Source organism: Apiotrichum porosum (assembly GCF_003942205.1).
Source record: "Apiotrichum porosum strain DSM 27194 chromosome Unknown scaffold_8, whole genome shotgun sequence".
Lineage (NCBI taxonomy): Eukaryota > Fungi > Basidiomycota > Tremellomycetes > Trichosporonales > Trichosporonaceae > Apiotrichum > Apiotrichum porosum.
The window spans coordinates 502,115-521,215 of NW_021167115.1; the positions used below are offsets into that span (position 1 = coordinate 502,115).

The window sequence follows — 19,101 nt, forward strand, 5'->3', positions numbered from 1 at the left end:
TTGCGGGCCGTGCAGCCCCGGAGGTCTGGGCTTGGACTAGTGGCTGTCCACACCATCGATGCTATGATCTGTGCAGAAGTGACAGGGCACGAGCCACGCACTGCAAAGTGTAGACACAGCTGTCCGCACTTCTGAGCACACTTCCGTGCAGATGAAGTCGGTCGGAAATCCCGGCCGGCCGGCGTCGGGCCCGTCACACACTAGTGGGCCGCTTGGAGAAAGTCGCACAGCTGTGCGGCCATCTGTTGTCTAGAGTTCATTCACTATTCACGCTGGTTATACGCTCAGAACCGATGTTTCCAAAACCGCCAGTACACAGACGACGTTCAACTTTCAGTCATGTTCTGCCGGCGAGCCCATTGATTCTGTGCGACTGAGGAGTTGCCGCGGACAGTACGGACCTTTCCTTTACAGCTGTGGTGGATTCGAGCCCCGCACAAGTTGCAGAGTTTTCTGTTTCGTTTTGTTTTTGGAAAAGAAAATACTGACTTGTGCTGCCCCTAAAGCCTCACTACAACTTTGCGGCGTTGTTGGTCACCACACTTTTGTACAGAGAGGGTTTTGGGCTGCAGACATTCGTGTGGCCCGCTGGCCTGCTGAGGCCAGACGGCCGGTGAAAAAGACCCAAAAATGGAACCAACAGCCGCGTATAATCCCGGCTGCCCGCTGGCCCGCCTGCTGGTGTGGCCGGTGTGGCCCTGGTGGGGCTGACGGATCCTGATCGCCCATATCCCCACATTTAGTCGCCAAATGGCTCCACACCACTCTACTCTCCACTTGCCTTCTCCACACCATCGCCCACCTCTAGCCTTATCCATCGTCGCACACACCACACATCCGACAGCACTTTGCTGCGGGAAGACATGCACCGCTCACCTCTGCCTGATGAAGCCGAGACCCCGAGACAGCGTCTCAAACTAGAATGCTCCCACTGTGAACGGACGTTTGGCAAGGCCGAACATCTGATCGTGAGTCACCGATCCACCAACCACAAGGGACTGGTTACTGACCGGCAGCGTCATGAACGTAGCCGTATGTCCTTTTGGAGCAGGCGCTGCGGCAACCGCACACCGTACACATTGGTTTGACATCTGACCACCAATAGACACCAAGTCCCAGCCCTACGAGTGCCGAGTCTGTCATCGTCGGTTCTCGCGCCAGGATTCTCTAGCGCGACACCTTCGACTGCATCAGCGTGTCTCCGAGTCGCCGTTTATCGCTCCTGCCGATGTTCGCAGCCCACAGCGGTCAAGCAGTGTCGAACCCATGACGCCACTTCAGTCACCACCCGAACGAGGACACCCAATCTCTGCTGAGCGAGGCACACCCAGCGATGGTCACTCGCTGCCCGGAACAGTGCACACGCCATCCATGTTCTCGTGAGTGGGTTTGGACTACACACGCTAACCACAGTGACCCCGATGCCCTGCGACAGCGAGAAGTTGTCAACGAGTCCATGCCACCATCCTCGGGGAGTGGGTTTGAACCGTTCGGCCTGGGTGGCGTGCAGCTGCCCACCAACACCGTTCCGCTCGCAGCAAACATTCCAAACGATGATGTCGATCTGTGGCAACTGCTATCGTGCGACCTGCTGCCAGGATCGACAAGCCTCCGAGCGTCTCCCGACTTTCTTGATATCCTCGGCCTAGGTACTGACCTGTTCTCCAACCGGCCCCCGATATCCGAGTCGCATCACCCGGACCATTCCTTACCCCGCACCGAGTCAGAGTTCTCACGGAGAGAATCGAGCACCCAGCGCGAGCCGTCGTTAGAGCAAAACGATTCACAGACCACGTCATGGATGTACTCACGCGCAAACCCGATGGCTAGCGCTGAGCGTTTCAGAGCATCAAACGAGCGCTCCCCAGCGCCGGTCGCGCGTAGCCAGCAAGCCGTGAACGAGGCAAGGTTGATGATATCTGACTTGGTGAGTGATTAAGACCAAGGAAAGTGAGCTGATGATAGTCCACTCGAGTAACAAACGACGTGTCTCCTTTGTCGTCTCACTGGCTCGACTTGTGCTTGCACATGTTCTGGAAAAAGTTCACGCCCGTCTTTCCCATTATGCACCAGCCGACCTTCAACGTGCGCACGACATGTGCACCCTTGCTGCTGAACATGATAGCGATAGGATCCCTCTGTCTGCACAGCCCGGATGACCGTCAAAAGGTAGGACTTGGAAAGCAAGAATAACCTGCTGATACCCCCAGGGCGTCGCTCTGTGGCGACTCGTGCACAAAGGAGTGGCAGGAAATGTAAGGACATAGCTGTGATTGTTACTGACGTCTAGTGGGACAAGCTCATCGAGATCCAAGGCCCCTACGACGAATGCCGTGGCACCCAACTCATCCTCACCTCAGCTCTTGGCCAGATATTTGCAATGATGTCAGGGGTGAGTCATTTTGGGGTCCAACTTGAGTTGACATCAGCACCCCGACCTCGAAAGCACTGCTCATGTCTTTCACGGCAATGGGTTCCGATGGGCCAAGCTGGCTGGCATCTTTGACCTTGACCTAAGGGAGCGACCGCTTCCTTCCGGTGTCAACGAGGTCGAAACGGAGCGGGCATGGGCGCAATGGGCTGCCCGGGAAACACAAAAGCGCGCTCTGCTCGCACACTACATTATCGACGGCCTGTTAATGTCAATGGGCGACAGCGGAACCTCGACCAAGCACATGCTCAACCCCTTCCTCGTGGCAGCCGATGACCACCTCTTCATGGCCTCAACGGCCGCGTCTTGGCGCACCCAGTATCGATCCAGTAGCACCAGCACGACTATTGCTGATGTCTACCGCGATCTCTTCTGTCCAGATGAGCGTGTGATCCAACTTCCGCCATCGTCACCTTTCACCGCCCAAACCGTGCTCGAGGGCCTGCACTCCCTCATCATGGACTTGGAGGAAAGCCAGGCGCTATCTTCACTGCCAGTCGGATGCGTGGAGATGCCGGACATTGCGCGAGCCTTGGACCGTTTCTACCAGCTCTACCTTGATGATGCGCCAAACACCCTTGTTCTCGGCGCTCGGTGGCATGTGGTGTGTATCAAAGCTTGCCGGGCAGTACATATGCGGACGCCCACCTCAAGTCACGCAGACTGGTTCAGTCTTCCCTGTGGGCGCCGTGCACTCTTGCACGCCAACGCCATCCGCCTTGTGGCCGCCCGCCTTCCCATCGCCGCCGCCGACATGCCTCATTTCAGCCTGCCGGTGTCCCTCTATGATGCTGCAAAGGTCTTCCTCCGCCACCTGGCCAGTACTGCGCTCGGGTCACCGAACGCCACTGCCGTCCGTCTTGAGGAGCCGACGGACTGGGCCTTGCTAGGGACCACTGGATTGGTCAGCCGTCCCGGGCCGGGGGGACCAGACGGCCGTGGCGCAGACGCCGCGACATCCGGAATTCGCCAGGGCACCATACGTAGTGACGCTGCAGGCGCCAGAGTGTTGAGCTCCGACCAGTGGGCGTCCTTTGTGGAGAACAGCGGCACCGTGAGCGTGAATGGGATGGAGCTTGGGACGCACGAGTTGTACGCCCTCACAACCGGGTTGAGCGTCTTTGGTCACGTGTGGCCACGAAGCACTGGCTTTGCCCATGAGATCCAGTCACGCGTTTTGTAACGTTTCTGTACCAACTGCTGTGTGTATCAAAACTTGCTATAAACATGCAATACCAATGCTGTTGACAGCCGTCTCGGTCTGCGTCATCGCTCGTAAGGGGCTTGTGCTTCACACTGCACACCCTTCAGTTCCCGGTCCTCGTGGGCTTCTGGGCGTGAGTATGGTGGCACAAGGAATGTGCCCCTTGCCATTCTCATCCAAGCAGAAACCCATGCGCCTACGCCGACATTTGGCGTTACCCTCAGACCTGCACCAGGAGCGCATAGGTGCGCCGGTATGTAGAGGTGGTAGAGATGGCAGTTGCGCACCTGGGCAGCAGATTTGAGAGAAGTGAGGCCGTTCGGAATTCGCCGATGGCTCGAGGAGTTTGATGACCGGGAACGTGATGAGCGGCAATGTGATATGGGGAGCTTGACGTATACCCTGGCACTGTTGAGCATCATGGACCGCTTTTGAGTTCATGTGAGGTCGTATACTGGTGGTACAACGAAGTTTATCTGATCTACAACATGAGCGCCTAAAAATATCTAAGAAAATACAGACTAAATACCGAGCGAGTAAAGAACGCCGTCGAGAACAGTCTGCATTTGCAGTCTCTCGGGAAGAATGGACTCAATGTGCTGATCAGGACGAATGAGGAGGGCGTTGCCATTGTCAAAGCCATAACCGTGCAGCCAGACCTTGGCGCGGACCTTGTCGACAAACTCAAAGTCCTTGCCGATCTCGGCGGTATACAGGGGGATGCGGCAACCACCAAAGAAGACCTGGAGCTGCCTGGCCCGCAATGCCCAGTTGGAACCCTGGAACACGAGCAAGTATCCAGTGGTAGGGACCACGTCGAGTATAGAATACTGCCAGGCCGCCATCTTGTCGCGGCTGAGGTCGCCTTCGAGATATGATAGGTCAACGGGGCGGAGCTCATTGACACAGGCGGTGCGGGGCTTGATCCAAGCGTGGACTAGCCGCGCACCGCGACGGTATAGGGGAACATAGATGTTACCGGAAGACGGGCGCCATGCTGGGTCGTACACGTACCCGAGATGACGGTTGAGGTTGTCAAAGTGCTCGGCCTGGTCGGCAATCATTTGCTGGATTTTGGCCAACTGTCTAGGGTCCCTAAGGGCTGCCATCATCTCACGACGGGCAATGACGGGGTCGGGGTCGGTGTTGCGGATGGCTTTGAGGAGATCAAAGATCTTGCGGCCGTTCTTGACCGACTGTATGGCATTTCGGATGGCGACAGGGCGGCGTTCCATCTCGTACGCGTTCAACATGGTTTTGAGGTTGGCATATCCGTGATACCAGGACGAAATCTTATATGCCAAGCAGTGGGCGTCGCTGATACCCGAGTTGAGGCCGAGCCCGCCAGTCGGCGGGAACGAGTGTGCCGAGTCTCCCGCCAGCACGACACGTCCCTTGAAATACTGGCTGGCCACCTTGCGACGCAGGACCCATGGCATTGAGCACTGGAAATCGATGGGTATGTCCTTGCCAATCGCGGCCTTGACAATGTCCATGCATCTGTTTGGATCAAAGGACGCGATCGGGTCGCGTTCCGGGTCAATGTTGTGGATCAGGACGTGGTTCTCCTCAATGTCGTATGCGATGATAAAGCCACGTGCCTCTGGGTCGAGAATCCAGTGAAGCATTCCAGTGTTTTTGCCAACGACACGACGGAGATCGGCGTTGAAGTGGATTGTCATCATCGTGTCGGCCGTCTCCTCGCCTTCGGACTGGATGCCGACCGACTTGCGGACACGCGAGTTGGCACCGTCGCACGCGATAACCAAGCTGGATTCGATCTTCATCTCCTCGCCAGTGAACGTGTCCTCGACGGTGGAGACACAAATCGTGTTTGGTCCCTGTTGGACCTGCGTGGTGGCGTCAGCCCCTCCCCTTTGGCGGCGACCTCCGCGCTGGCCACTGTTTTTCAAAGCGTACCTCTTCATGAGAGATCCATGTCCAGCCCTTGCGATAGTCGACGTTGAAATCGCGCTCCATCATGCACTCGATGATGCACTCAAGGTCCGGCTGCGCGACGTTGTGAACCATCTGCAATGGGGTCAGCCACGACAAAGACGACACGACCAGCGGCGACATTCCTGGACAAGCTGACGTCGGCCCTTCAGAGCTCAGGAGCAGTGTGCAGCTCCTAGACGCCGGGTACCGTGGACCGGGGAAGAACAATAGACGTACCTCTGGACTAGCTTCGAGCACGTCGAGCGTCATACGCTCATAGGGCAGTGCGCCAACTTGCTGGCCAGCGAGGTTGGTGACGAAACGGACGTACATGGAGTCGCGGCGATGGGCTGGCAGTTTTGGGTAGACCGAGCTGGCGCACAACTTCGAGCGAGCGTGGCGACAGAGCGTGTGCCTTTGGCACACCGAGGCGACGGAGGTGACGGGTGACCACGATGACGGGAACTAGAGTGGTCAGCGCCAGCCATTTGCCATGTACGTACCATCCTGCTTTAGCAATGCGTAGGCCAGAAGCAGACCAACGGGACCGTTACCGACGATGAGCACTGGGAGAGGTTGCTGGTAGGCGGGCATTGTTGGTTTAGGACAGCACTAGCTAGAGACGGTGAACGACAGCGTAGGGCAGACATGACCAGGATGGAACTCGTAGTCTTATAACGTTCTTCGTCGGTGTTATTACTTGTCGGCGGAGCGGTGAGCTGCGCATTGTTTTTACGCACAGACCTTCAAGCATGACACTTCCTGCGGCGCTCATCCTCTAACTTGTAACCGAATGTTGCTGGAATCTTGGCCCATGGGGGTACGCTATGGCTGACGGAACACACCGGCCTCATGACGCTTCCATACTTTGCGTGGTCGCCCCCGTGGCCGCGTGGTTTGTCCGATCCGTTTCCACCCGGTACACTCCTCCAGCAATTCTCAGTGACAGTTGGTCACTCTTCTGAGGGCCCGGTGATGCACTGGGACACGAACCCTGTCAACCTTCTATGCATTCACGTAACCTCTCTACTGACTGGGCTATATCAATGTCACGGCGTCTTGAAAAGGGGTGGAAGTTGAGGGCGAGTGGACAACCGAGCTGTTCATCCATTGTTATTGCCCTGCTTCCTAGCCTAAGTTGGACTCCCATGTATTGTCCGCCCCTGCGTCCACTCAAACGCTCAGGGTGAGGAGCAGCACAAGCATGCCCGCGCTCTACCTCACAGCCAGACTTCGGTCAGAAATTGGGTGGTCGCAGGGGTGCTCACTTGACTGGCCTTCACCGCTGCACTGCAGTCTATGAGCACGGACATAAGTGCTAACACAGCTCGATTTCAGTCTACGGCCAAAGCCAGCGCAGCATCTGTCCCGCCAGCTGAGCTGTGCAGTCTACCAGCTGGCATATCCTGTCGCAGTTGGAAGCGACGTATGCCGCGACATTGACTGCATGCAAACAAAGCTTTCAAATACAACACGGACCTCGTCGACATCGGTCGTTGGCCTTTCCAGCGGCGTTACGACGTCTTCCCCTTATACTTGTATCAGACCTGGAGGGTAGCGAGGGCCTCCTTAACAAGCTCGTCGACAGGCTGAGCGGCGTCGGTGACAACCGCAATGTGCTGGTCTGGACGGACGAGGATGGCATTGCCCTTGTCCAGGCCAAACCCGTCGAGCCATGCCTGGCCAGCAGCGGCGTCCACAAACTCAAAGTCCACGCCGTGCTCGACGAGAACCACAGGGATATGGCGCGCCGCCAGCTGGGCCTTGAGGTCGGCAGCCTTGCTTGCCCATGCGGTGTCCTTGGCGTACAGGAGTGCGTAAGACGCAGCGGGAACCAGGTCCAGCGTGCTGTAGTTCCACTGGGCAACCTTGTCCTCGGCAAGGTCGCCAGCAAGGTATGACAGGTCGACCTCTGGGAGGCTCTCGACACAGTTGGTCGCCGGCTTGATCCATGCGTGCGCGAGGCGAGCTCCCTTGCGGTATGCTGGCACAAAGTCGGTGGCATTGGCGGGGTTCCAGTTGGGTTCGTACACGTACCCAATGTGGAGCATCAGCTGAACGAGAGGCGTCAGCGCTGCCACTTTGCGGACACGGCAGAAAACTCACGTTGTCAAAGTGTTCGACCTGTCCCTCGATGAGCTTGGAAATGAGAGCAGCCTGCTCGGGGTTTGCCAGCGCCTCCATCATCTCGCGACGAGCCACGACAGGGTCAGGGCCCGTGTTCTTGAGCGCCTTCAGTAGGGCGAAGATCTTCACGCCGTTGATGACACTCTGGGTCGAGTTGCGGAGTGCCACTGGCCGACGCTCCTCGTCATACGAGGCGAGAACGGTCGGGAGGCTGGCCCAGCCATGGTGGACGGCAGCAATCTTGAAGGCGAGGTTGTGGGCGTCTAGTTGTCAGCGCTGCCCGGGTGCGAAAAGACTCACCGCCGAGACCCGAGTTGAGTCCAAGACCACCGGTGGGAGGGAACGAGTGGGCGGAGTCACCGGCGAGCATCACGCGACCGCGGTAGTACTCGTTGGCGACCTGGCGGCGAAGAATCCACGGAAGTGTGCTGTGCAGCTTGACAGGCACCGCATCGTCACCGATGGCAGCCTTGACAATCTTGAGACACTTCTCATCGGTAAAGGACTCGAGCGGGTGGTAGTTGGACTGGGGCAAAGTTAGATTGGCATTGTTCCGGTTTCGCTCACGTCAAAGTTGTGGATGAGGACCTGGTTGCCGCTCAGGTCGTAGGCAATGATAAACCCACGAGCCTCGGGGTCCATGATCCAGTGCAGCATGCCGACATTCTCCTTAACCACAGGTCGCAAGTCGGCGCTAAAGTGGATGGTCATCATGGTCTCAGCTGAACAGTCAGTTTCCACCCTATGTCATTCTTGTCCACTTACCAGTCTCCTCGCCCTCGGACTCGATGCCGACGTTCTTGCGCACACGTGAGTTGGCACCGTCACAGCCGATGAGAACACTCGACTCGATTGTGGTGGTCTCGCCAGTGTACGTGTTTTGTACAACCGAGACAACGATAGGCTGACCGTCGCGGGTCGACTCAGTGCAGGACATCCAGGTCCAGCCCTTGCGGACGTCGACGTGGGGCTCCTTCTCGATGAGCTTGTCGACCATGTCCTCGAAGTCGGGTTGCGCAATGTTGTGCAGCATCTCGGGGGACACGTCAAGGACATCAAGCGACATGCGTTCGTAGGGGAGATGGCCCACCGCCTGACCGCTCAGGTTGGTGCAGAAGCGCACCCACTTGGCGTCCTCGCGGAAAGCGGGGTGCTTGCGGATCTCGTCCACTGAGATGCCAAACTGGCGGCAGATCTCAAGCGAGCGGGGGCTGAGCGCATGTGCTTTGGGTGCACCCAGGCGCTCCTTGTGACGTCCGATGATAATAGATGGGACTGACGTGAGTGCTCGCACCTTCTCGGGGAGGATATAACATACCGTCGAGTTTGGCCAGGGCATACGCCTGGAAGAGGCCGACCGGACCGGTGCCAACAATGAGAACTGGAGGAGGAAGTGTGCGAGCAGGAGCCATGTTCAGAAGGATGTGGGAAGTAAGTGGGTACGAGTTCCACTTCAAAGCAGCGGCTCTTCTTAAACATACATGCTGCGCCGGCTACGTCCAGTAACACTGCTTGCACTCAGCGGTCACCGCTGGGGTACCGAGTGTTCCCCGCCCCACTATCTGGGGCAGCCTAAGCTGTGGAGAGGCCGATGCGGGGAAGGGCAACGGTGGGGAAGTGTGTCCCCACCTTCGGAATCGCGGAATCTCATGCCGAGGAGTGGTGCGTTTCCGGACCCAGCGTTGGCGTGGCCTGGTGCATGTTCCGTCTGGGAGAGAAGGTGCACAAGGTGTAATGTACAGCAGACCCATACATGTGGCATCGCATGGCATACACAACATGGATTGCTATGGATTCAATCCTGGTGATTGGCGGGTGCTGCTCTCCGACCTTATTGCAGTCCATGAGGGGCCTGCTATATTATGGGCTTGCTGTATTTGTCTCCCCCCATTTTGTGGCGCCTCCCATTGCGGAGACCACAGGCCTTTATTGCCCTGCTTAGCCCTACACTTGGCCTAGCCGGAGATGGGTAAGAGATGGGTGTGTAGATGTGCGCTATGCCACCGGACAAGCAACGGGTGTATTGACAGCCCCACATAGTCACCGCGGAGCGTGGAGAAGCTCAATGTGGGGCAGTCTGGAACGGGCTCTGCAATGACCATCGTGATATTTGGTAACGAACAAAACAATAGCCCATAACCACCCCCATTATGAACACGAACCATACGGATAACCCGCATGGACTTATTGGATGTAAATGCCGCCTCACATACATGAAAGATCGCCGCACGATGTATGACTGCCGACAATGCAACAATGTGCATCAGGTCACGTGACAGCGCCTGAACGCCGCGACGCCGTCAGGATTGTGGAGACAATCGTTGTTGCCCACATTACTCGACGTGGTCACTCATCTCCACGCAGGGCTGTCAAAAGACAAATACCTTCACGGGTATCACCGACGAACTGGGGGTCTCAGTGCTCCACGGTAGGAATACTGAATCCCCACAACGCCCCGTTGGCATTTGAGTCACGAGGCGCCCACAGTCCCCGTAAGCTTCCAAGGTGCGCTGTAGCCAACGCGGCCTGGACGACCAGTCAGCAGTAGCAATAACCTGCTGTACCGGCGGCAATGCGCCACACAGCCCCGGTGGAGAGCTTGGGGATCCCCTCGGGGACCCATCTACCGAGTGTGGGGCGCGCACTGTCCTATAACTAGTCACCCACCGAGAGGTAGTCGCTTTACTCACCTGAGCGACAACTTGGGCGACATCCTAGCGACTCACCTCCATTGCACCACCCAGCTCCATGTCACCACCCTCAGTGTACGAAGAGAAGGAAGACGGTGCAGTTGAGCACCTCGAGGACGGCCACCATGAGTTAGACTTTGATGAGGACAACGGCAAAGCCTTGCGGCCCAAGACCATTATGGCTCTCATCGCCCTGTATGTAACCCCAGGAATTGCAGGGCTGGGCTAACGACTCACAGGACGTTGACCTTTGGGAGTCAATTAGGAGTTGGTAGCAATATGACCCCCTCTATTGTACGTCGTCTCACAACCTTTCAACATCATAACAAACGTGTGCCGATCACTGATTGTCAGCTATCCGAAATTGCCGCTGAGTTCGATGCCACCTCCGTTCAAGGCTGGATTTCATCCGGCTGGCTCATGTCGACTTGCGTCGCATTCGTAATCTCTGGGCGATTGAGCGACATCTTTGGCAGGGGAGCGATTATCACGTTCTCCAACGTTCTCGCTATGGGGGGCTTCGCCATGTGCGCTTGGGCGCCAACATTCCCGGTAGGCAACTTGCCCCGACAGCCCGCATGTGCTGACTTATATCAGGTGCTCATTGGAGGAATCGTTCTCCTTGGCGCAGCTGGCGGTCTCGCGCAAACAGCGACTGCCGCTGCGTGTGAGATCGTTCCCAACAAGTACCGCCCGTTGGCGATTGCCTTTTTGGAAATGGGTATCGCCCCAACGGTAAGTTCACCTCAGTAAGGAGTTGCGTGCTGTTCTGACTCGGCAGGGATATCTCGCTGGCTCCACCTTCTCGCATATGATCATCGCGCACACCACGTACAAATGGGTGTTTCGCCTGGGATTGATCTTGTGCGGCGTCGGCCTTGTCCTCTGCCTTCTGTTCTACCGTCCTCCTGCTCCCCTTCCGGAAGATGGCAAGACTCGAGCCCAGCAGTTCGCCTCTCTTGATTTTATTGGCATGGCTCTCTTCAGTGGAGGTCTGTCCGTTTTCTTGATGGGAGTAATCTGGGCCGGCGGAACATACCCTGGCAACAACATTCACGTCTACCTCCCCATCGTTATTGGCCTCGTCACCCTTCTTCTCTTTTGTGCTTGGGAGTGGCGTATGGGCGATGACGGACTCGTTCCTCCCCACCTGTTCAAGGGCAAGACCCGCTCCTTCACTCTCCCCATCGTTTGCCACTTTGTCGCCGGCACGGTGTTCTTCTCCATGATTGCCCTGTGGCCAATTCAGAGTGCCCTCTGGTACACCGATTCGCTCGTCGGTGTCGGCCTTCTTGGTCTCCCTGCGGGATGCGCCGTGTTCGCTGGCGGCTGCCTCATTGGCCCTTTTATCCCCAAGCTCGGCCCAACAAACCGCCAAATGCTCTTCTGGATGACTGTGATGGTCACGGCCGTCGCGTGCATGGCGGCCCTTACCTCTCACACCAAGGTTGGCGCCATCGCTTGCCAGGTCATTGCGAATCTCCCGTTCCACATCATTGTCAACCTCTCCTTCCTCTCGGTTCAGTTCTCGCAACACGGCAAGGACATTGGCATTGCGACCGGTCTCTCTGGTGCCAGCCGCAGTCTGGGCGGTACCGTTGCTGGTGGGTCCTCGCGATTGATAAACCTGAAACTGACCTTTAGTGAGCATCTACCTCACGATCTTCGGCGCGCGCGTGCCCACCAAGGTTCCTGCCGGCATTGCAGCCGCAGTCGCCGACGATGGCCTCTCGTCCGAGACAGTGGCATCTCTCATCGGCCTCCTCATGGACTCCAACACTACCGCTGCCGCCGCACTTCCCGGCATGACGACGACGATCCTCGCCTCAGCTGTTGAAGGCATGAACCAGGGCTACGCCCAGTGCTTCAAGGCCGTCTACCTCGCAACCCTTGGCTTTGGTATCCCGGGCATCATCGCTGCCTACTTTGTGGAGGACGTCAGCGAGCACTTCACCGACCACGTCCGCATGGACCTTAACAGGAGCCGGCCCCAGGCAATCGATGACACCAAGGTCTAAGGTGTACGTTTCAGAGTGAAAGAGGGAGAAAAATGGGAGGAAGCCGAGATTATATGTAGGATGTAGGATGTGTCGTGGCCGGGACTTGGGGGATTACATGTGTGTGCTATGTCATGATTTGAGGGGATTGTTTCAAGAGGCGAGTTCTTCTGGCTGCTTCGTCAACCTTTTATCAGCACGAGCATTATAAATTGGGCTGCAAATCGGTTTCATTCACTGCCGTGTCGTGGCTTTGACAAGGACGGAAAAGCACGCATCAGCACATCCCCTCGTGCAATACCATCAGTACGTCCCGCCCCGCCTGTCTGTGTCATCGGCATATACAAAACGTTTCACGTCCCGTCCCGAAAGGCATCACCATACCCTGTTTTATTAAGGCACTCAAAACGCACACAACTTTGGCGCGCCGAAGCATTGTTCGTACTCATGAATCTCTGACCCCACGAGAACTGACGGTGGTGGCATTAACAGGCTATTCGTGGGCCTCTAGGGCACTACACCTGAGGGAACCGAAGCCGTCAACGATATTGTGACAGCTGAGCAACATGGGCAAAAAATAAAGGTTTCATTCGTGCTTCATTGTCCTGTTGCCAGGCAAAACCGAACCGCGTTGGGAGGTGGTTCGGTAATTCAACAGAATGAGAGAAAATATTCAGTTTAAACGCATTCCAGAGGCTGCAGCTCGTGAATGGTTTAGCAGCCAAGGCCGTTAATGTATGGGAGGCCGAGCTCCACGAAGAGGTTCGAGATCATGGTGGGGAACCATCCAAGGAAGATGCTGCTGATAGAGCAGCCAACACCCGCAATGGTGGACTCGGCGCCGGTCTGCGAAGTGAACCATCCGGCGATGTTGAACCACGTGGTAATGTCGCCGGTGTAGACGCCGAAGATGGACCAGCCGGGGATAGTGGGGTCGAGGGCCTCGATGAGGGCAGCCCAGGAAAGGAGCTCGGGGATGGTGATGGGGACGGCGCGACGGCTCCATCCGGGAGGGAAGCGCTCCTTGTTGAACCACCAGTCGATCTGCTCGTTGTTGAAGGTGAGCGAGTCGCCGCGGAGCGCCTCCATGACAAAGCCAGACTCGCTGTTTTGGTTAGTATTGGTATTTCCACTGAGAGACCCACGCGTAGGCGACGATCATGCGCCAAGGGTTAAAGTCAAAGTTGGGGTTGTGCTTCTTCGAGTCGTCAAAGGCACGCTTGCGGGAGTGGGCGAGCGACCAGGGAGTCACCTCGCCGTTTCCATACTGGTCAATCTCGCGCTGGAGGAGCGCAACCTTGCTGGGAACAGCGTCATAGTCGTTTCCAAAGTAGTGGTCATCACGAGTGACTGAAGCATCGCCCTCGAGAACGCCGTGGTCGGCAAGACCGGAACCAAGACCGTGTTTGGTGCCGATCGAAAGAGTCAAGGTGGTGAGGTCACCCTTGAAGAGGAAAGAAAGCGCTGCAAGGACGGCGCACAAATCGGGGGAGAGGGAGAGAGCCTCCCACGTGCCGATAAAGAGTTCAAGAGGGTTAACTACACCCGAGCGAGGAAGGTATCCGTGGTTGGCGGCCGTGTTGAGACCGGGGCAGGGACCACGGAGGTCACCTGGACGGGGTGCGTACCAGGGGTGCTTGTCGTCTTCAGCAAGACCCCAGAGGGCCAAACCTCGCTTTGTGGCGTTGCCCTGGCGGAGGCCATAAGCCTGCTCAATGTCTTGCTGGGTGATACTGGACCAGTCCTTGTCGAGAAGCTTGCCCGAGGGGATCTCCACACCGGCTGCCTTGATCTGCGCGTTGACCTGGTCCATACCGGCCTTGAGCTGAGTCGTGAGGTTGGAGAGCTTGGCGGGGTCCATGTTCTTCACGATGCCGACAAGCTTGTTGACTTGGGCGTTATCAAACAGACCGTTGGCAGCAATACCGCGGCGCTGTTGGTTGTGCTCGGCAGCCATCCAAGGGAACGCCGAGACGGTCGACGCGAGAGTGGCCGCCACGGCAAAGGAGGCGAACTTCATTGTTCAAACTAAAAGTGTGTCGGAAAGAAGGAGTGTCGTCGGGTTGTCAGGAAGGAGAAGGATGGTTAGATGGGAGGGCATGGAAGCGGACAAGAGAGAGGTTTATATATGTCTGAAAAGGTGTTCACACATACCCCCAAACGGCCTATGAGGCGCATTGTATGGTGTGCTCCATGTCACGCTTGGCGGAAAACACCAAAACCACGGCCACAGTGCCTTACCCGACTAACCTTGTCTTCGCTTAATGGCGTGCATATACAGACACCTGGTCACGAGCACCGTTCTGATACTGCGCTTCTCCTGTGTGGGTGCTCTTCTCAGAGCTAGTAGCATAGAGACAGCGTGTCTCGTACAACAGCCCAACCCATATGGATTATTCATTTGTGTGACATCGCTTCCACTGGTCAGGGAGCCACTCAGATCGCTCCAACGTGTCAGCGAATGCCGGCATCTGGCTCTTTAGTATCATACTGGAACGTCCAGCGCAACCCGGGGCCTGATGGTAGTTTCAGTAGTATTTCAGCTGTTGGTGCATATAGGAGCAGAGGGTTGCCACATGGAATCAGTTCCGCAAGTGCTATACGGCATGACGCGATGGCGAGGAACGAAGGATCGCGTCGAGCAGTGTGCCCTGGCGGAGGTTGCGTGCCGACGCCGTTCGGGATTCGGGAAAGCATTGGAGCCCGTGCACCTGAGCTAAACATCCAAGCCGCGGTACGAAGATCTCAAGATCTGAGCGTTGTCCGGAGCTGTATGTAAATCACATGCTAACCGGATGTCGTGGCCCGTGGGCTACCCTTTCGACTGAAAAAAAAAGCCAGCATGGTTAACAAGGTCTTTGAGTTCTGGGTGCCGTGCGTCCGTCCAGCAACTTATTGAAACATGTGCGAGGTGTAGAACTGTCTCTGAATCACCTCGTCGACCGCCTTCTCGCCGTCCCATGGATACACCCGCCCTTCCATCCATGTTTATCGACTGATGAGCATGACGCAGGGCGTTAGGTTGCGCCGCTCGTTGTTGGCGTGCAGCGTGGTGGTTCAATAAAAGCTGGTTTGATGCAACGTTCCTGTCCCGCATCACTAGGAAGCCCATAAGAAATCAACATGCCACGCGAAGCGCTGGCCCGCGCGAGGCCGCGAGTCTCGCCGTGACCGTCGTACCAGAGGGTGGTGGGTGGTAATCCCCGCCAAGCAGACTTATCCTTGTTGTCAGGGCGGGCGTTGATTAACCCGCCACCGTTGTCATGGTGGGTGAGGGTGCCTCTCCCGTCACGAAGGGGGACAAGAACTGATTGATCAACTGTAGACGGAGCCTCGGATGTAAATGATATCTTATGGCTTGTCCGAACAAGCGAAACATGAGGGACACGAGAAGGCTCCGGTGCGCAGCCGATAACGAGAACAAAGAAGGGGTGGTTCTACTGACAGACGCGTCCGGGCCCTGGAGGATGGGCAGTCTATGTGGTTGGGATCGAGGACCCTTATGCGACTTCCAGTAAGATGACCCGCAATGCGGGCAGCGGGAGGTTGTCCAGGTATGGGAGGGGCCAAGTTGCAAGTGGGAACACACCACGCTTGGACATCCGGTGGGGATACCCGGTTCAGCCGTCAACAGGCCAGCTACGTCGCTTACCTGTTCCATGCAGAGAGAGAGAGAGGAGCTTGTGCGATTACCGTCGCCGGTTCTGAAAAACAAGAGGCCGCAGTTCATACTGGTGAGTGGAGACAAACAACTCGATGGGCCCGGAACCACAAATGTCCTTCAATATCGCGCTCACCAAGGGAATCGATGAATGGACTTGAGGCCTCGTCCAAGCAACACATTCAGTCCTCGCTGGCTGCTTGGTGCCCGATCCGCACTATGAATGCTCACTAGGCTGCTCATCACACAATCAGGATCAGATTGTCGCCCAATGTTCGCTTTAGGTGCCAAAGCTCGTTGGTGGAATAGGCCAGCGTCGCTGGCCTATGAGACAACCCGCACCAAGTGCGCCAACCCTTCGCCACAACTGCCAGTGTGCGACTCCTGGGTCGGATGATCAGATACATGGCCCATGCAATACCGTGAAGGCCCGCGCCCGCCGACGGAGTGGTGTTATGGCAGTGGTGAGAGACACTCTTGAGACAGCATGGATACACAAACTGACTCAACCCCCAGTTCAACGATCGCGACGGAACGCGGCGCAGTTTTCGTCAGACGCCGGAGGGGGACGTCTCCTTTTCTATGTTAAGACCTCTTTCGAGCATGTCGTCTTCTTGCCATAACCCAAAGACGCACATCTCCTGTTGGAAAACGTCACCAGTTAAACAACGACTGCATCGTCGGGCGACGGCAAGACGCCTGAAAAGGAAAGGATGGAGTCGTGTTGAGCTCTCCGATCTCTGGTAGCTTCCGTTGGGACAGGTGCGTTTCAGACGCGTTTCTCGCGTTTTTGCCGCCGGTCGTTCTTTCTGCTCAACCGCTCGGCCAACAGGCCCCACTGGCCACTGTCCGACGGGGGCGAGCTGAGCTGCTTGGGAAAGGCGGTGACACGGATCGGAAGTGATATGCTGTGTCATCGACATCAGCGACCAGTCGCCGTGCCACCGAGCGAGACCTCACGAGTGTCGGGGCTACGGAGTCTCAGCGGCGGAGTACGGACATTGGGGCAGGCCTAAAGCTGCATAACCATACCATGTCGATTACCGTCCCCTGTCTGTCACTCTGTGATGGGTGCAACAGGATGCTTTGGTGCATGAGGCTCGTGTTTGCAGGCTTGTTGGCCAAATGTCTCGTATTGTGAAGGCAAAATCTTGAGAGCTGCTGCCACGTTTGAGGCAACCCCCCGGGTCTGCGGTGTCTCGTGTTGCGCCCTGCACCTGCCAATGACTATGCCCGGCCAGGCCTAATTCAGCCCAGTTCTACGTCCCATCAGACCAAGCAAGGTCGGTATATGCTGTCCCAACTGACGACAATCCTGAGGAGAGAACGGGGTCTGGACGCTGACAACATCGGTACTGTAAGGGACACGCACGGAATGCACAGCGATCTGCAGAGTCTGGCCAGGTTTGGAACCTGCAACGACTGCTTTGCATTCCGTTTGACGTAGGCCATCAACCGCAATGGACGAGAGATGAACGACTGTGACGCGTACGCAAGACGCGTACGCAAGACGCGTACGCAAGACGCGTACGCAAGACGCGTACGCAAGACGCGTCTTGGGCGAAACGCGGCACTGGGGTCGGCTCTTCCATCATGCGCACAAATCCCTGAGACGGCGAAGAATCCACATCAAACCGCATGCTCCAGACGTTCATCTGTTATGTCACCACCCTCAAAGTCTACAGACAGGAGGGGCCAAGTTCCAGTGTGAAGGGGTTGTGGTACCTCCGTGATCTGTTAGAAGTACAGCATGCGAAAAGCTCGCTGTGGTTAAAAGAGCGGCTTGGAGAGCTTCTCGGAGGACGACTCTTCATTATCCAACTTGTACCCAATCTACCCGCAGCTGTAGCAGACTGGTCTGCCACCGTTCTCTTTGCGCTTTCCGACCACACCCACATTCTTTTGATTTCGACCTTTACAATGAAGATTGCAACAATCTTCACCATTATCGGAGCCCTGGCGGCTCCGGCTGCAGCCCTCCCGCAGTACGGCAACTTTATGGGCGACGCAGTTAGCAGCGGCGCCACTTGGGTCGCCGCCGAACCGTCGTTGGCTGATGCCGCGGACACTGCTGCAGCAGCCGCGGCCACAGCAAACGGAACCGGCGTTGCGGATGCTGGTGCGGTAGCTCCTGTCCCCACCAACGGTTCTGCACACCACGGCCACGGTTCGTGTGGCTCCAAGGGCTCCAAGCACCACACCCCCTCCAAGGGAGGCAACGCTCCCGTACCGACGCCTGTTGTCGGCTCCTCTGCGGCCGGTGGCTCGACCACGCCCATGTCGGATTCGACAGACACAGTCCCCACTCCGACTGATGCCGCCGGCTCGCCAGCCGTGACGTTGGCGAACGACTCTCCTCCCGTTGTGGAGACCTACGTTGCCAATCCCACAGATGGCTATGGCCAGCAGGCCACTGCGGACATTCAATCTACCGCCGTGTCCACTGACGCCGCCGCCTCGACTGGCGCTGCCTCAGGCGGCGCGTCTGGCTCGCCGACCCTCCCTGTCGACTCCCAGAACAACAAGATCACAGCCAACCCCTCTGCCGAGGACATTGCCGGAACTTCGGACGCCAGCAAGTGGGTTGTCAGTTACTACAACCAGTGGCGCAAGGAGTTTGGTGCGGGCGAGGTCGTTTGGAACGCCACGCTCGCCCAGGATTCGGCCGACCACACCAAGGCATGCAACATGTCCCACCAAGGCGATGACAACCTCGCGTGGATGTGGGCAAGCGGCACTGCCCCCGACTTTGCAGTCTCAGGCAACCTCGACGGCTGGGCCAGCGAGTGGAAGGACTACCCCTTTGACAATCCCGCTGCCAACGCGTACTCGCACTTCACCGAGATGGTCTGGAAGGGCACCACCCAGATCGGTTGCTCCTGGAACGTCGACTGCGACCCCACCAAGGGCGACCTTGGTGACGCCATGCACTCGATGGTATACTTTACCTGCAAGCACTTCGTTGCGGGCAACATGTTGGGCGCGTTCGGCGAGAACGTGGGCAAATTCGTTGGCAGCTAAGCGTCGGGCCCACGCGAATGGACGTGGGACCG

General features: G+C 57.1%; 6 protein-coding genes across 6 annotated transcripts; 3 read left to right on the forward strand and 3 right to left on the reverse strand.

The window, feature by feature from the left end:
- Positions 1 to 2,064: 2,064 nt before the first annotated feature.
- EHS24_008962 (uncharacterized protein) lies at positions 2,065 to 3,772 on the forward strand (the record flags this gene model as incomplete). Its single annotated transcript, XM_028624261.1, has 6 exons — positions 2,065 to 2,085; positions 2,211 to 2,255; positions 2,291 to 2,392; positions 2,430 to 3,025; positions 3,086 to 3,485; positions 3,743 to 3,772. 6 exons carry the CDS (start codon positions 2,065 to 2,067, stop codon positions 3,770 to 3,772), a joined length of 1,194 nt encoding a protein of 397 aa, XP_028475333.1.
- A 384-nt stretch (positions 3,773 to 4,156) lies between these two features.
- On the reverse strand, positions 4,157 to 6,167 carry EHS24_008963 (uncharacterized protein; the record flags this gene model as incomplete). The annotated part of the gene is made up of 5 exons (XM_028624262.1): positions 4,157 to 5,485; positions 5,556 to 5,666; positions 5,811 to 5,870; positions 5,905 to 6,038; positions 6,077 to 6,167. 5 exons carry the CDS (start codon positions 6,165 to 6,167, stop codon positions 4,157 to 4,159), a joined length of 1,725 nt encoding a protein of 574 aa, XP_028475334.1.
- A 947-nt stretch (positions 6,168 to 7,114) lies between these two features.
- On the reverse strand, positions 7,115 to 9,112 carry EHS24_008964 (uncharacterized protein; the record flags this gene model as incomplete). Its single annotated transcript, XM_028624263.1, has 6 exons — positions 7,115 to 7,627; positions 7,680 to 7,963; positions 8,001 to 8,226; positions 8,268 to 8,394; positions 8,462 to 8,975; positions 9,019 to 9,112. The coding sequence occupies 6 exons, from the start codon at positions 9,110 to 9,112 to the stop codon at positions 7,115 to 7,117; spliced, it is 1,758 nt and encodes a 585-aa protein (XP_028475335.1).
- A 1,336-nt stretch (positions 9,113 to 10,448) lies between these two features.
- EHS24_008965 (uncharacterized protein) lies at positions 10,449 to 12,408 on the forward strand (the record flags this gene model as incomplete). The annotated part of the gene is made up of 6 exons (XM_028624264.1): positions 10,449 to 10,585; positions 10,630 to 10,684; positions 10,745 to 10,942; positions 10,988 to 11,125; positions 11,172 to 11,994; positions 12,035 to 12,408. The coding sequence occupies 6 exons, from the start codon at positions 10,449 to 10,451 to the stop codon at positions 12,406 to 12,408; spliced, it is 1,725 nt and encodes a 574-aa protein (XP_028475336.1).
- A 693-nt stretch (positions 12,409 to 13,101) lies between these two features.
- EHS24_008966 (uncharacterized protein) lies at positions 13,102 to 14,407 on the reverse strand (the record flags this gene model as incomplete). The annotated part of the gene is made up of 2 exons (XM_028624265.1): positions 13,102 to 13,492; positions 13,533 to 14,407. The coding sequence occupies 2 exons, from the start codon at positions 14,405 to 14,407 to the stop codon at positions 13,102 to 13,104; spliced, it is 1,266 nt and encodes a 421-aa protein (XP_028475337.1).
- A 3,561-nt stretch (positions 14,408 to 17,968) lies between these two features.
- Positions 17,969 to 19,069, forward strand: EHS24_008967 (uncharacterized protein; the record flags this gene model as incomplete). The annotated part of the gene is made up of 1 exon (XM_028624266.1): positions 17,969 to 19,069. The coding sequence occupies one exon, from the start codon at positions 17,969 to 17,971 to the stop codon at positions 19,067 to 19,069; it is 1,101 nt and encodes a 366-aa protein (XP_028475338.1).
- Between the last annotated feature and the right edge of the window lie 32 nt (positions 19,070 to 19,101).